The following is an 18,140-nucleotide window of genomic DNA, read 5'->3' as shown; positions in this document are numbered from 1 at the left end:
AACGTCGAGAATATATCGCGTTACATTTACGTCCATAACTGCAAGCTTTTAAATTGTACATATGGTAGCACATCAGTTTGAATGCCTTATTATTTTGAATAATAAAAACAAAAAAAGTAATATAATATAAGATACATAAAAATGTCAAAGAGTTGACTTTGTAAGACTAAAATTAAAATAAATACATGACACTACTCCAGCATGTTTGAGGCATTGTGATTGTTTACTACTTCCGCTTAAATAAGCCATTATCATTTCAATCGGTCAAGCGATTAATAATAAAAAAGTAACTGCGATCTTGATGATATTACCGTATTAAATAAATATCGGAGATCAGTAACGGCGCAAACATTGATTATGCAGTTTCGTTAATATTTATAATATTAATACGTTAAACGTCACGCCAGTTTTACGTACGTCCTATAAGTTAGCGGAACAAAGTGAGCAGAATCAATTCAAACAAATTTTTTTATTTGTTGCTCATTTGTTGCTAAAAAGTTGCCAAAGAAAAAAATTTGTTGCTCTATTAATTTTTTTTAAAAATAATGTTCCGCTAACGGAAGTTTAAGTTAGCGGGACAATACCCTTATATCGCAAAAATCATACGCAAAAGCAATGTTAAAATATGTTGCTAATTTGTTGCTCACAAAATATGCTACTCTCGATATTGTTACTTGCAAAATAAGCACCTATAACAATAAACACTCACCCATACAGAGAGTTACAAGAGATTTATACAGAGAGTTACAAGAATAAACTAGAAGAAATAAATTTGTTACTCGCATAACTATGATTCCGAGCATAACTATAATCCTCAGCCATCGTACTATTAAAAATTTAAAATTATTGCTAACCATAAAACACTAAAGATAATTAATTTACCAAGGAAATGCGCGCGTCGCGCGCGGTAGGCATGTTAACGAATGTCAAAAAATGTGTACGCTGGTATAATTGTAATATCAAAATAACCCCCAGATATTGTACTATCAAAATATATAAAAATCTCAATTTGTTGCTAACTATAAGACACTGCAAATAATTAATTTATGCAGTAAACACATGCTGCGCGATATAGGAAAGGTATTGCCTATCAAATAATGTGTACGCAGATAAATTCCTAGATAAATTAATTATTTTTAATGTCTTATGGTTAGCAACAAATTGAAACTTTACATATTTTGAGAGTACGACATCCGCGGATTAATTTGATACCATAATTTCGCCAGCGTACACATTATTTGATAAGCAATACCTTGGCTATAGCGCGCGGCGCGCGCGTTTACTGCATAAATTAATTATTTGCATCGTCTTATGGTTAGCAACAAATTGAAACTTTACATATTTTGATAGTACGACATCCGCGGATTAATTTGATACCATGATTACGCCAGCGTACACATTATTTGATAAGCAATATCTTGGCTAAAGCGCGCGGCGTGCGCGTTTACTGCATAAATTAATTATTTACATTGTCTTACGGTTAGCAAAAAATTGAAACTTTACATATTTTGAGAGTACGACATCCGCGGATTAATTTGATACCATAATTTCGGCAGCGTACACATTATTTGATAAGTAATACTCTGGCTATAGCGCGCGGCGCGCGCGTTTACTGCATAAATTAATTATTTGCAGTGTCTTATGGTTAGCAACAAATTGAAACTTTACATATTTTGATAGTACAACATCCGCGGAATAATTTGATACCATAATTTCGCCAGCGTACACATTATTTGATAAGTAATACTCTGGTTATAGCGCGCGGCGCGCGCGTTTACTGCATAAATTAATTATTTCCATTGTCTTACGGTTAGCAAAAAATTGAAACTTTACATATTTTGAGAGTACGACATCCGCGGATTAATTTGATACCATAATTTCGCCAGCGTACACATTATTTGATAAGTAATACTCTGACTATAGCGCGCGGCGCGCGCGTTTACTGCATAAATTAATTATTTGCAGTGTCTTATGGTTAGCAACATATTCAGATATTTACGTGTTTCGCTATAGGCGCGCTATAGAGAAGGTATCAAATAATGTGTACGCTGGCGAAATTATGGTATCAAATTAATCCGCGGATGTCGTACTCTCAAAATATGTAAAGTTTCAATTTTTTGCTAACCGTAAGGCAATGCAAATAATTAACTTACGCAGTAAACGCGCGCGCCGCGCGCTATAGCCGAGGTATTGCTTATCAAATAATGTGTACGCTGGCGTAATCATGGTATCAAATTAATCCGCGGATGTCGTACTATCAAAATATGTAAAGTTTCAATTTGTTGCTAACCATAAGACGATGCAAATAATTAATTTATGCAGTAAACGCGCGCGCCGCGCGCTATAGCCAAGGTATTGCTTATCAAATAATGTGTACGCTGGCGAAATTATGGTATCAAATTAATCCGCGGATGTCGTACTCTCAAAATATGTAAAGTTTCAATTTGTTGCTAACCATAAGACATTAAAAATAATTAATTTATCTAGGAATTTATCTGCGTACACATTATTTGATAGGCAATACCTTTCCTATAGCGCGCAGCATGTGTTTACTGCATAAATTAATTATTTGCAGTATCTTATAGTTAGCAACAAATTGAGATTTTTATATATTTTGATAGTACAATATCTGGGGGTTATTTTGATATTACAATTATACCAGCGTACACATTTTTTGACATTCGTTAACGTGCCTACCGCGCGCGACGCGCGCATTTCCTTGGTAAATTAATTATCTTTAGTGTTTTATGGTTAGCAATAATTTTAAATTTTTAATAGTACGATGGCTGAGGATTATTTTGGAATCATAGTTATGCGAGTAACAAATTTATTTCTTCTAGTTTACTCTTGTAACTCTCTGTATAAATCTCTTGTAACTCTCTGTATGGGTGATTGTTTATTGTTATTGGTGCTTATTTTGCAAGTAACAATATCGAGAGTAGCATATTTTGTGAGCAACAAATAAGCAACATATTTTAACGTTGCTTTTGCGTATGATTTTTGCGATATAAGGGTATTGTCACGCTAACTTAAACTTCCGTTAGCGGAACATTATTTTTAAAAAAAATTAATAGAGCAACAAATTTTTTTCTTTGGCAACTTTTTAGCAACAAATGAGCAACAAATAAAAAAATTTGTTTGAATTAATTCTGCTCATTTTGTTCCGCTAACTTATAGGACGTGTTTTACGTGCCGTTCCTTTCACGCCACAGTTAGCCGTCAAACGGGCCCTTCCGGACCGGCGAGGCCTGAACGGAAAGTCTATCGCCGGTCCCTAGGATCCGGCGTGGCATTAACGTGTTAAGAAATATAACGAAAGCACAAGAATTTATAGTTTTATGATTAATGAACGTATGATTTTCTTATTTCAGTTATTCGGTTGACTCTATTTCCAGTTATATTATTTATGTTGCGTCTATTACTTACTGTGATTATTTGATTTTTATACAAATGTACACTTATTCTTTACAGTTTTTCGTCTAGGATTTAATGTGGCTTTTACTAATAAAACGGTAGGCACAAGAAAAAAAAAGAAGAAGCGACCAATGTAACTAACACTATTTGTTAAAGTGATTGAATTTAAAGCATAAATGTATCCCGTACGCGTTACCTAGGCGACATCCTCTCGAGTCTGACGGACTGTCATCGAATAAAATTCAAGAAGTTATAAAATTGTCATCTCAACACGTTTAACTAATGCATTATCAGTTAATAAATCGAAGATGAATAGTTGCGTTGAACTGATGTACATATAAGAGTTTTTCACCAATTAGAACATTAACCACAATAAACAGACGATTGCATTTAATCTGAGATGATAAAAAACCGCAAATATTTTACGTTTTATTCTTATTACACAAATTATTATTAGCACATTAAAAGCACACAATATCTAACTGTCAATCATTTAAACGTAACAATCAAACTTATCTCTTTACATGAAAAATATTAACACTTACCTGAATTTGACAAACACCGGCTCTAATACATTTGCAATCATCTTTATCCCAAGACTAACCTAGATACAGACGCAAAAGTAAACCACCTTCGCCCTGTTTCTCAGTTACCGTCATTACAGAAACTAGTACTCCGTCGAATCTCACCGCAGTAACAAATACTCTACCATCTATAAAAATTTTAAAAACGCACATAGTACTATGAAAGGTTATCATAAGTACATTACAATATTCTTGTAATATTATTATTATTTATTGCACTATCGACTTCCTATAGGACTTGCATAATGTTTAAAAGCTTTCGTGTAAAAAGGTGTTATAATTTCTATAAAAAGTCACTACAAAATTCGTGAATAATTCCAATTTAAAGCCAGCGGCCTTATCCACATCGAAAAAAAGTTTAGGCTTGCATTGTATCTGCCGTTGTCTATCGCTTCCTGTTTCTATTGCGGACTCATCTATTGCGGACTCATTCAAAGAAGATCGAGATATTTCCATGGATAATCCAGATTCAACTTGTCGCAACTAATAATTGCTATCAACAGAATTGATATAACAAAAAGAAAATATTTTATTTTTCCGTATAATTAGTTATATGCAATAATTTGTAACATAACTAAAACATACTAATAGAAACGCCATCGACGAGAACCATGCGTAAAGAGGGCTAAACATTGGCCAGTTACAATATATTCGTAATATAATGCTAATAAATATTCAACATAAAATTCTTATTTATATTGTATTTATGACCGCGAAACATTTGCAACGTAGACATCGAAATTAGAAATAATGACATTCGCAATGATTCATTACTTTTTTGTATCACATTTACGTATGTTCCATTTATTGATAACACTAATACGACTATGTTGTCTGGTTATTTCCATTACTTTCCATTTTTTTAAATAATTGTAAAAACAATATTTTGCAAATTTGATTACTTTTTTCTGGCTAAAAAAAATGATAACTGAGGATCATAATGTCTGTAATAATAATTGTTTGTTAATTACATTAATTCGTACAAGAACATCTTGTGTTGGTTCTTCATCGGCATTAATTCATATTCTGATTTACTTCATCAGAGGATTTCATGTTTACTGTAAAGTATTATAATTAATGTGTCGGCAAAATATATAAACTAATTGTTTTAAATATATTATCAGATAAGTAGAACATTGCAAGAAGTAAAACATGCAATAAGTACAACATATGCAAATGCGTTACATAAAAGTAATGTACCATAACAAAAATCATCAATTCGAATTTCAAATCATATAAAGATAAAGTTGCAATTGTTCATCGGTAATTAATGCAACCTAAATATAAATATTACCTTGAATTTGCATTAGCATTATATTGCAAATGGACCATAAATACTGGCCAATGTACAATCTCATTTACGTATCGGCTCTCGTCGATAACGTTTCTATTAGAACAGTTCAGTTGTATTATATATTATTGCATATAACCGATTATACGCAATATGAGATGTTTCGTGTATGTTATATCAATTCTCTCCATAGCAACTACGAGTTTCGGAAAACTGCATCTCGATTACCAATGGAAATACATTGATCTTCTCTGGGAGAGTGACCAACAGAAACAGGAAGCGATAGACACCGGAAGATATAATGCTAGCCGATACTTCTTGTACGACATGGATAAGGCCCCTGGTAAGTCGACACTATTCAAAGATTTTGTAGTAATTCTTTACTGAAATAGAGACACATTTTTACATTAAAGCTTTAACTAAACATTATTTAAGTCTTATATAGAATTTTGATGCTGCAATAAATAATAATATTACAACAAAATTGTAATGTAATTATGATAAACATTTTTCACAGTACAAGTTGTGTTTTTCACATTTTTATAGATGGTAGAATATTTGTTACCTCGCTGAGATTCGACGGAATACCAGTTTCTGTAATGACGGTAACTAAGAAACAGGGTGAAGGTGGTTTACTATTGCGTCCGTATCCAGATTGGTCTTGGTATAAAGATGATTGCAAAGGTATTAGAGCTGGTTCTTGTCAAATTCAGGTAAGTGTTACTATTTTTTGTCTAAAGAAATAAGTTTGAGTGTTACGTTTAAACGACCGACAATTAGATATTATATGTTTATAATATATAACGTGCTAATAATAATTTGTGTAATAAGAATAAAACGTAAAATATTTGCGATCTTTTACCATTTCAGATCAAGTGCAATCATTTGTTTATTGTAGATGATGGTAAAATTGGTGATAATCTCTCATATCACTGTCCAGCGCAGTTATTGATCTTCGATTTATCAACTGATAAATTAGTTAAACGTGTTGAAATCCCAGACAACCTCATTTCTGACAAAACTGGTTTTGGATCATTATGTTCAATTCAAGTTATTGTTCCAGATTGCAGAAATGTGAAGGATAATGTAATTGTAAGTATATTTTCTTGTATGCAGAATGTCAGCACTAACACGATTTCCGAAAGTCCCCACATGCGTTTCCCCATCGCCGTGGTTTCCATTCTCATACGCACGGACCCGTGACTCTATCTGTGCTTCGCGCCTTTATCTGTTACACTGAATATAATCGCTTGGTGCTACTGAAAGATATATAAATTAGTAATCGATACTCTTCGTCAATCATATTGCTTCCCATTCCTAATCCACATTAACACAAAATAATTATAGAATATATTATATGTATTATTATGTAAAAAGTATCACGTAATTTTATTTTAAAAAAATGCTATTTTTTATATTTTTTGTCTTTATTTAAAAAAAATATATTACTAAAACATGGTACCTTTGAAGTTTCTTTCATTTTTTTCATACCACTTTCGAAAATTCAATTGCGATTTTTTTTACTTTTTTGAGCAGATCTGTTTCTAAAATGTATGGAGAAATCTAGAACTCATCGAAAGGAATCGTTTGCGCTATTCAGAACTATTCGGACATGATATGCATTTTTTTATTTTTTTTTCTTTTAATCAAAAAAGTTTTTTTTTATACGGAGAACTCTAGTACTCTTTAAAAACATCAAATTAATTTAAAACTATGCGGTGCTACTTTTGGGTGTAAAGTTAGCACCCCCATTTTTCAAAATTTATTTTTTTTGTTATAATAGCAGAACTATTTGTAAAAACTATCCAGAACCCTTCCTTTTGTTGTAAATAATCCAGAACTCTGAACGGAACTATGATTGTGTACCGTAGGGGTGCCAACTTCACACACCCAAAACATTAAAAATAATGGGTTGTCTCCTTGTTGTTAAAAAAATAGTTATAATATTCCTTTCCAGGAAATTGTTTTTTAGTAATTTTCTAAACGGTCTCCCATCTAAGTTATAACCGCACCAAAGCTTGTAGCTTGACTTATGCAAACTGATCCCTCGAGATGATTTGTGAACACTTTGTGTTAATACGTGCATATCACTGATAGATCAGGTCAATATATATTATCAAAAATAAAACATGTATAATTAAAGTATATTATTTTTATAAACATATATAAAATTGTAGTTCGTTTACTGATTTTCACAAATGCGGAATAGCATCTGGAATAACTTTCCTATTATTAGTTTAAATAAAAATATAACTAGAAAAAATCAATAAGATACAATATTAAATATACAAAAATTATTATTGTTTAATTTTAAATTGTTATTCCAAACAATTACATAAAATAAATTTAGACTTAAACGTTTTTTTAAATGGATTTCAAAATAACTAATAATTGGAAAATAAATAGATCAAATGTTAAATAAAAACAATAAATACAATTTTAAACACAAAAAATAAATATCAAACATCAACATTAAATAAACTTTAAATAAACATTAAATATATATTTAATAAACATTTTAAAATGTTTAATAAAATAATTTTCTTACGAGTATTTCACAAAAAATAATTAATTAAAAATATTAAATAAACGTTAAAAAAATATTTATTAAAATCATTTTCTCAAATGTGTAAGTAATAACGACTAACAAGGAACCTTTCGGAAGTGTCCGCTTCAGATTTAGATGAACCTTTAATACGTTGTAGTACAGATAAAAATAAGGGACACGTATATTTTTATACGTGCCCAATCTTACTTTTAGAGGGTGAAACATCCCTTTAAAGAAAATCGGTTTTCTACTTTCGAAGCGTACATCGTCGAAACTACAAAAAAACAAAAAAATTTTCTAATTGAAAGATTTTGCTTATAAAAAGAAATAAAAATTAAAAAAAAAAACAAATAAGTGACGGAAAAAAAGTGTAAAAAATTTTTTAAAAAGTTGGAAGTTGAATGGCTTGAAAAGTACTTTATGACAGTGATAAATAAAATTTTTTAAAATATTTTTGACTTTCCCAATCATTTACCTTTTCTTTTAAGAACTTTTATTTCTCTTTATAAGCAAAATCTTTCAATTAGAACATTTTTTTCTATCTCTTAAATTTTTGACGGTACATGCTTTGAATGCAGAAAACTGATTTTCTTCAAAGGGATGTTTCACCTCCTAAAAGTGAGATTGGGCACGTATAAAAAAATACGTGTATTTTTATTTTTATCTGTACTGCATACGTAATAAAGGCTCGTCTAAATCTGAGGCGGACACTTCCGAAAGATTCCTTGTATTAAAGAAAATAGTATGTAAAAGTTATACAAATATTTACTGAAATCATTTCATCAAGTAATTAATTTATAAAAAATAAATATTTAAACAATATTAAATTAATGTCTAAAAAACACTTTAAAGAAATCATTACTTTAAATAAATATTCAATAAAAAATAATTAAATAAATTTTAAATAAATATTTTTCACAAAATTAGTTAAGAAAATAAATATTAATGAGAAACAAACATTTAAAAAATATTGTCTACTGCTTGGAATAAAAAATAATACTTTATAATATTATAATAGGTGATCTTTTTCGTTTAGCTATACAATCTGTGGCAAATATGTACAAGTAACAAAAATTTTTAAAATATATTAATAAATTTACAATGTATTTTAATAATTTTAACAACTTATATTTTGAACTGTTTATATAACTTCTTTTCTTCTGTTTAAATCCTGAATAACATACACACAAAATATAATCAATTTTATATATTTTATATTTTAATAAATCTCTTGTATTGCGTTTAAGCACTAGTTTATTTAATAATATATCTAAAATTGATTAATATTTAATAAAACTTGATTTTAAAAATGTGCAAGTATACATAAATATTTAAAGTAAACATAAAATATCATAGCAACTTATTTTCACAACTTTTTCTTCTTAATATTATTGTACCAATGTTAAGTTCATGTTACATATCTATATTTTAATAATGTTTCTGCAATATTGCACTGCAACATACAATGTTGCAACATTGCAGCAATATTGATGCAAGTTTTTGTGCTGTATGAGTAGATTGATTAAAATGGGACATTCAACATATAATATAATCTTGTGTTAATCAATTTGCGATTCAGGTACTGTTTGGAGATCTTGATCGTGGTGGTTTAGTGGTATATAATGCACGTTCGTCGAAAATGTGCAGAATAGAAAATGAATTCATGAAAAATGCTAATCCTAATTTTGTGATAGCAAATCAGAGTTACCATTTATCAGGCAATATATATGGTATGACAATTATTGGTAAAGGTAAATATTTGTTTTTTTTTTGTTTCAGTAGAGAAGATTGTTTTTATGTGCTTTTGTTATATCATACGGTTTTTAATTGTAACTTTAAATTCTATAGATGTAATGATATGACTCATTTATTTCATATTATTTTTATTCTTCTCTTTTACTTTATTATTATTTACATGCACATATACTTTATATACTAATAATTGCATATGAAAGCGTAAATATGTCTTGCAAGTGACTCTTCACATTTTCATAATTTCTGTAATGATTAACATCTGTATTAAAATATTTTAGATTTATATTATGCTAATATTGAGGGAAACAAAATATATAAAACTGAAATTTCGAAGCTAACAGAATGTGAGAAAAACGATATTAATCAGGCTAATAAACAAACTCAAGTGAGGGTATTGGAAGGTCAAACGTTAAGTTTAACATCTGACAGATGTGCAATATTTTTTAACGATATTACAAAAACGTCTATTAAATGCGCGGATGTTACTAATGGAACTATTTCCAAGGAGGTGAGATATCCGAATACAATTATTTTCTACATCCCAGATAATATTTTAGAAATTTGGATTCTACTAACAGTTGTCGTCGACAACGACGTTTAGCGTTATATTTTTATTGTCATTGATTACATTTGGTTTAAGATACTTGTTGCACATGATCCAATACAATTGCAATTCCCAAGTGGGACGAAGATTAGAAATGGCGAATTGTTAATTATATCAAATAGATATCATCTATTTATATCTGATTCATATAATATAAATGAGATAAATTTCCGTATACTATCAATTCCCATTACGGATATAGAAAAGGACACAAATTGTTTTTCTTCCTGTAACAACTAAGGTATGTTATCATATTTTACTTCTTATTCTGTTTATTATATATTTTGACAAACAGTCACAAAACTAATTGTCTAGACACAAAATATGAAGAATTTCTTCTTTTATGCTACAAATTTCAAATATTATAATTTTTTACAGAAACTCACCTAGAAATGAAAATCCTTGTCAGTGATATATTTGCATCGAAAGCAAACTTGTATTCAAACTAAAAAAATTTTCTGACCTGTTATTAACGAAATCAGATTTAAAGATATATTTAAATAAAATTGTAATACAAAAGTATCTATTTTACTTTATCTCTGTATTTATTTGTACAACACTTAATTTTGAAAATGTGTAAAAGATGACAAAATTGTAGCAGAGTAATATTAAATAAGAAAATCTTATACACATTCACAAAACTTTGTCACAAAACTAATATATGTATAAAAAATTAAAAAAGTAATTAACTCAATTTTTTAGATGTTTATTTTGGATTATATAAAATTTCGAAAACAAGTCATGGGAATCGATTTTTACATGGAATATCCATAATTGGTCTTAAAGATTAAACAATGTAGCGTACTTTGAAAAAGTTGCACTGTAATAATAAATATAGGTATGTATTTTTATTGAAACGAAAAAAAAATTGATAATTGATCATTTTTTTTAAGTCACTCGAAAGTTAATTCAACTTACAATTAATAAGTAATAATTAATAATTAAACCTAAATCGTGATTTGTATATAATCCAATTTATGACAACATAAGCTATATATTGTATACCGAAAGAAACGGCACACAATTTGAAAGAATCAGAATGTGACTGTGACAGTATATAGCACATCTCATTTTTAATGTGAGTTTAGTTTGAACGTCGAATGACAAGGCTTGTCCTTCAAATTCTGACCAGCGAATTGAGGAGAAGTTGATAAGCAATGATACTAAATTTTACAACTGACACTGTCATACTATTGACATTTTTCAGAAATATGCGTTTGCTTGCGTTCTACCTGTGTAACTCGAATATACGCAAATGTATCGTAATGTAAATGTATCGAGCGTTTCCTATAATGGCAAGAAGCGAGAAGATGGGGCAAAACAAAACGCGAATAAGACGAGGAGAACGCCCCACCGCTAATTGCACCCGAAGAAGTAATTACTTTCTTTCGTGCTCGATGATCCGCGATAAAAGCCTAACCACATACCGATAAGCTTCCTTGACGAAGAAACGAAAGTGCTCACCGATGCGTGACTTGAAGTGCCACGTCTGTTAAGCACCCTCAAAAAAGCTCGGATAACTGTGCGCACTTCATGGCCCGTAATGTTACCGGAAACAGCCGCAATATAGACGAAGCTGACGGTTCTAACTACTAGTATAATCTCGCGAGATGCTCAGCTCAGAACTGTCTGATATACCATGTTTCTCGATTAAAGTGAGCATTAACATTGCGGCGTATCGCAGAACATGTAGAAATGGTAGTCCAAGTTTATAATAAAAGGTGATAACAAACAAAGTAATTTTTAAATTAGAAAATTAGAAAAAAGTTGTCGCGATTATATTCGCTCGAGCTTCAAAATTCGCCATAAACGTTATGATATTATGTGTGATTATTTCGAGGGGAAATTCACAGCCGGCATTGGTGTACAAAATTTCGGCAGTGGACTGCCGAAAAAAGTAAGCAGTGACCTATAATATTGACGGCATTGTCGTCAGTGGTTGGGGAGTGGTGAGCTCACTTCAGAGTCGGTTTTTCGATCATGGGGTTGAGCACAAAAATTTTTGAATACTTCGGGAAAGCTTTAGAATTCTTGTGCAGGCATTGGCGTATGATAATGGGCACGCGGTAGTGTTCATAATTGCATGGCATTGCCTTAATTTTAATATAGGATTGACGGCATTGTAGGCATTGACTAACAATAAGCATTGTCGGCAGTGTACAAAAATGTCGGCAGTGTTTTACAGCAATGCCAAAAATCGGCATTGGTGTACAAAATTTTGGGTTGTGAATTCCCCCTCGGATTATTTCTATTTTTCGATGAAAAAAGTGCATATAAGTTTTTAAATATTTAAGTTTGGACAAGAAAGAATTTATACGTCTCTTCCTTACTATTTTACTAATATTATCAATAACGTTTTTTATATATAAAAATAACATTTTATATATAATTACTTTTTATATATAAAAAATAATATTTAAAAAGTTTAGGGTTTTTTTTGTTTTCGATTTATGAAACACCCACCATACATTTCCTGTAATATAATCTCATATTTTCTAAATAATTTATTACTTTTACAAAGTTCTAGATTTCTGCCTTAGAAGGCATTTTGTAAATTACAAACGCTTTACTTGAACTTCATAACAAAATGGCAACTTGTGTAGATTAAATCTACCTAAAAGCTCTCTTAAAGGAAAGAGAGAGAGAGAGAGAGAGAGATTGCGAGCATCCGAAAATCAGTATCTATATGCATTATACAATTAATAGACAGCGTCGTATTTCTAACTGAAATGAGGAATTACGTAAATTTGTACTCTCCTCGTCTACTCATTAGTGAAGCACGATGAGATTACTACACTATACTTTAGATTATAACTTTGGTATTACGCTTAATTTCCCAGTTATGCGATTTCCATGGATATCCAACGATTTTCTAACAGCAATTTTCCTCATGTTGCTTATTACACTCGGGATTCCCTGTGGTTTCTCAGCGTGCAACGTTTATTTGTTAATTGTTTCTTTTTTATTTAGAGTTTCAAGCTTGGCGCTAATAAGTATAACATAAAAATATTTATAAAAATAAAAAAAAAGTTGATGCGGGACAATCATATTAACTATTTATACGTGTATGTAATGTATAAAATATTGATATAATTAATGTAATTCTAATTGCAATCGCAATTTGTTGGAAATATAATATATCTATGATAAATTTTGAACTTATCACGAGCATTTCAATATCTACCAATTATGTGTAAAAAAGGAAAGGTATTAATTCCTAAATTATTTCTCATTTTTTCACATGATATCTTATAATCTGGATTAATAATAATAGTAATCACGTGAATAACCGAATATAATTAAGACACACACGCACGCACGCACGCACAAATGTATATACGTATACATATATAATTAAATGTTAAGACAAAAAATATTCTCTCTTAAAACGAGATTTAAAATATATTATACGCATCGTTACATTTATTTACATTATTACAGTAATGTAAAATTGCAAGTAACAGATAATAATAAATTAGTTATCAGTTGATTAACTCACGGCTGCTCCGTCGCTAATATCTCCCCCTAACCTCCTCTTCCTCCCCCGCCCCATTGATGTTCCTTTATGGTACATTACATTCACTCGCGAAAACACGGCTGATTCCGCGCGTAACTTTGCACAGCACTCTCGACATTAACCGCACGCGATGCACATTTCGTTGCATTACGACGGAAAAACATTACGACTCGAGTATCATTGCACGAAGACACGTATCCACTCGCTCGGCGTCAGTCTCGATTATCGACACGATGGACGAATCTCGAGTGGAGGGAACTCGAAAAACGCGCGGCCAACTTCACGCAGCAATTCATTGCGACGCTACACCTGTCTTTCCTGATGGCACTTATACTTTACGAATCTTGGTTGTTATCACGATTGACAGTTTTTAACTAATGTTTTGCTAGAGACTTATTACTCTACTACTCTAAATTATTTAAGTAAAAAAGATTGAACTTCTCCAGAAAGTTTTATATATTTAAAAATGCAATTTAAAAAAATAATGGAAAACCATGGTTTTAATTTTAAAAAACCACGTGATTTAAACCGTAGTTTAAATCATACCAACCCTGTATAAATTCTTCCAAGATTTATATTCTTGCTTATATATGAAACAATGAATTGTTGATTTGATACTAAATATTTTTCTGTATAAACACGTCAAGTACATACATACAAACATCAAATACAATAAATAGTACACGTTTGTGTTTACGACCATTACTGTCTCGTATTGTAACACGAGTGAAGTGATATCCAGTTTAAAGATAAATATCCGGGAATTCGTTTGTCAATCGTTCAAGTGGAAAATTTCGATCGGGAAATACATAAATCCCGCGAGATCAACAAGTCACCGACGATGTACAAACACCAAATTCCTGCCACGTGATTGACGAATGTCGCTCGTGACCGACGTCTAATCGCTAAGAGATTTATAACGCTCTTTTGAGAAAGGTATTTGAAAATTTCTTTGTGTGATATAAATTTATTTGACACTGAAATAAATCTTCATTTAAATATAGCAAAATAAAATTTTATTTCCAGCAAATAAAGCAATCGATAAGAAACATGAGATATATATTTCGCAGAAATGTTTATTCTGTTATTACAATTATAATTTTTTTATGACTAATAAATATAAAAGAAAATATCACAAATAACAATCAATTTGTTTTTGAATATTTCGACTTTTTTTGCTCGGTAGGGAGTAGCGAATAATATACGTTCGCGTTTCGGGACGATATCGCTATCTCGTGTCACAAGCGCAAGTTGAAATTGAGAGCGTTCGCGGAATAAAAAGTATCGGTGCGTAACGTAATACCTGGAACACTGCGTCCTCGCTTTGTCGGCTGCTCGTGTCGATATGTTCCGATCGAATAAATCTTGTGAAACGCGCCTCTCAACAAATTATCCACGTGTACATACGCAGAATTCACGGCGCGTATTTAACGAACGTTAAACGCGGGATTAATTAAAATTATGCTTACTCGATTGAACGGACGCGATGTTCGAACCGTCGCGTGCCTGTGATGACACGTAAGTGACCGAAAAGCTCAAAAGTGATGTTGGTAAGACATAATACACAATAAAAAGCGTAAGTAAAAGGAATAGAAGACAAGAAGCGCAATTTAATAAGCTAAATATGAGACAATTTATGTTTTCATTATTCAACATTGAATTGTTCTTTATTGTGTATTCTTATTGCCTTTCATTATGCATTAAGTTTACCATGAAGACGATGATTAAGATACTTTAAAACTTTTTGAAAGAAAGATGAGTTTTTAAATTCATCGATTGATAAATTGCATTATGCACAGTTGGAAAATCTATGTTGAATTTAATGAAAAGTAATTATATGGCCTACCCAAGCTTAGTGATTTTTTTCTAATTTTGTGCTGAGTCCAAAATTATAAACTGATGGCCAGATTCAAAATAGGAAACATTAATTTAAAATATGGGACAATTTCGGGTATGTGAAGTTGGCACCCCTATGGTACAAAATCTTTCTAGTTCTGTTAAGAGTTCTAGATTCTTCATGAAAAAAGGAAGAGTTCTTGGCAGTTTTTAGAAATAACTCTGCCTATTATAACAAAGAAAATAAATTTAAAAAAATAGTATTGCTAACTTGACACTCAACATTAACACCAAACAGTTGTGAATAGCTAATTTGGTGTCATTTAACGAGTACTAGAGTTCTCGATATAAAAAAAACTTTTTTAAGAGAAAAAAAATATATACATGTGTATTAAATTCGAATAGTTCTGAATAGCATATACGATTCCTTTCAATGAGTTCTACAGTTCTCGATACATTTTAGAAATAGTTTTACCCGAAAAAGTAAAAAAAAATCAAAATTAAATTCTTGAAAATGATATTTAAAAAAATCAATACTTCAAAAATATCAGTCAAATACATAATTTTCTCATTAAAATTTATGACAGAATTGCGCGGCGGCTATTCAGAACACTCAACAGACCTTCCAGAACTCTTAAAGAATTTTTCACGACTTCAATCTTGTAGCTTTGAAGTGTGAATAATTTTTTATGAATTCTGGAAGTCCTGTTGAGTGTTCTAAATAATCGTTATAGAATTTTATCAAAAATCTTCATGAAAAAATTACGTAAAACTAATATTTTTGAACTATTTATTTTAAATAAGGGTTAAATTTTCAAATGTAAAAAAAATCGGTATTGAATTCTCAAAATTATTTTTGAGAATTCAATCCCAACTTCTTTTTACATTTTCGGACAAAACTTTTTCTAAAATGTATCAAGAACTCTAGAACTCGTCGAAAGAAATCGTATATGCTATTTAAAACCATTCAAATATGACTTACATTTTTTTTTTTGTTAATCAAAAAAGTTCTTTTACATCGAGAACTCTGGTATTCGTTAAAAGGCATCAAATTAGCTGTTCAGAGAAACTCAATGTTTTCTCGTAAGGTTCTTCAAAATATGCGCCAGCAGATTAATATAACAAATTTTATTTTACATACTGAAGTATACTTGTGTACCAATAAATTGCTGAATGGAAATACTTTCCAGGATTAAATATTGATATTAATCTAGCGTAGCGCATCCAGTTTAAATGAATCTTATCAATAGATCGATCTATTGATAAGATTCATTTAAAATGGATGCGCTACGCTAGATTAATATCAATATTTAATCCTGGAAAGTATTTCCATTGATAGAGATTTATTGCTTCAGATATTGATAGAGATCTCTATCAATATCTGAAGCAATAAATCTCTATCAATGTATTCAATAGAGATTATTCATTACTACATTAAAATAATTTATCACTCACCGACACACGATGTGCAGCAGCGGAGTTTTCGATGTCAACCTGTAAAACACAAATAAATATAATTCACATTATAGTAGAGTCTGCAATAATTAATTTTGTTGCTTAAATTGAGCAAGCTATAGGCATTACAATTGCAATAAGCTCTTCATTTTATCACCAGTTAACAGTTTGAAATTTGCATATTAACAGACAAATATATCATATTAAAGCTAGAGCCCAGAATGTAGTTATTTCAAGTCAGATGTGCTAAAACAAACATTATTTTAACTGTAAAGATGAGATATCTAACGGGCAAAGGCAGGAAAGTGAGAGCACAAATTTGAAACTGTTAATTAGTGATAAAATGAAGAATTTATTGCAATTGTAATGCCTGTAGCTTACTCAATTCGTAATCGTGGACCTTAAGGATCTTAGCAAAATTCACTTCTCCTGAAATCTTAAGAAAATGACAGATAATATTAATTAAGATAATTGTACGCTTACAATATTGTTTATTAGAATAAATATTTATATAAAAATTCACATACAAAGCGTTATCAAGTTTTATAATGTAAGACTTTAATATTTGTATTTATACAGGACTTGTTATGTAATAACAATTGCAATACCTGTTGTAGAAATGTCATACAACTTGATTTTATTCTAATAAACAATATTGTAAGGGTACAATCATCCTAATTAATATTACATGTCATTTTATTATAATTTCAAGAAAAGCAAATCTCGCTAAGACTCTTAAGGTCCAAGATTATGAATTGAGCAGGTTACAGGCATTACAATTGCAACAAGTTCTTTATTCCATCACCAGTTAACAGTATCAGATGCGTGTTCTCACATTTCTGCCTTCGCCAGTTCAATATCTCTTTTCATACAAAGATGTTCGTTTTCACACATCATACCTAAAATAATTACATTCTGGACTCTACCTTTAATATTACACATGTTCAGTCAGTATACAAATATAGAACTGTTAACTAGTGATAAAATAAGAACATAAAAGTTATACATGTCTCTTCACTCTTTAGATAACTTCTTTAAGTGACCATTGTGCCTACAATAAAGTTTAATTTAAAATTTATAATATTATTCTTATTGAATTTATCTTTATTACGTTTAAGAGATAAGAGAGAGTGGCC

At 30.4% G+C, this 18,140-nt stretch overlaps 2 protein-coding genes across 5 annotated transcripts in view; one reads left to right on the top strand and one right to left on the bottom strand.

Moving 5' to 3' along the window:
- The window catches only part of LOC105195847, a 154,565-nt gene that overhangs the window by 101,058 nt on the left and 35,367 nt on the right, over positions 1 to 18,140 (bottom strand). For 3 of the 4 annotated variants that reach the window (XM_026136925.2, XM_026136927.2, XM_039448090.1), the window contains exon 2: positions 17,005 to 17,043. The exons of the other annotated variant lie outside the window; for it this stretch is intronic. The gene's annotated coding sequence lies outside the window, so the exon portion shown is untranslated. The remainder of the gene's footprint in view (positions 1 to 17,004; positions 17,044 to 18,140) is intronic. 4 annotated transcript variants of the gene reach the window in all.
- LOC105195846 (major royal jelly protein 1) lies at positions 5,266 to 10,643 on the top strand. The gene is made up of 7 exons (XM_026136931.2): positions 5,266 to 5,632; positions 5,836 to 6,002; positions 6,160 to 6,381; positions 9,417 to 9,588; positions 9,871 to 10,100; positions 10,233 to 10,437; positions 10,575 to 10,643. Exons 1-6 carry the CDS (start codon positions 5,443 to 5,445, stop codon positions 10,434 to 10,436), a joined length of 1,185 nt encoding a protein of 394 aa, XP_025992716.1. The 5' UTR covers positions 5,266 to 5,442; the 3' UTR covers position 10,437; positions 10,575 to 10,643.

The sequence above is a fragment of the Solenopsis invicta genome, chromosome 4 (genome assembly GCF_016802725.1).
Source record: "Solenopsis invicta isolate M01_SB chromosome 4, UNIL_Sinv_3.0, whole genome shotgun sequence".
NCBI lineage: Eukaryota > Metazoa > Arthropoda > Insecta > Hymenoptera > Formicidae > Solenopsis > Solenopsis invicta.
This window is presented reverse-complemented; position numbering and strand designations above follow the sequence as displayed.

Bases quoted from the DNA above. Each gene is read 5' to 3' on its own strand.
- LOC105195846 (XM_026136931.2), top strand. From the start codon at position 5,443: ATGAGATGTTTCGTGTATGTTATATCAATTCTCTCCATAGCAACTACG. The intron at 6,003-6,159 runs GTAAGTGTTACT...TTACCATTTCAG, and splicing joins CTGGTTCTTGTCAAATTCAG to ATCAAGTGCAATCATTTGTT. The intron at 9,589-9,870 runs GTAAATATTTGT...AAAATATTTTAG, and splicing joins TATGACAATTATTGGTAAAG to ATTTATATTATGCTAATATT.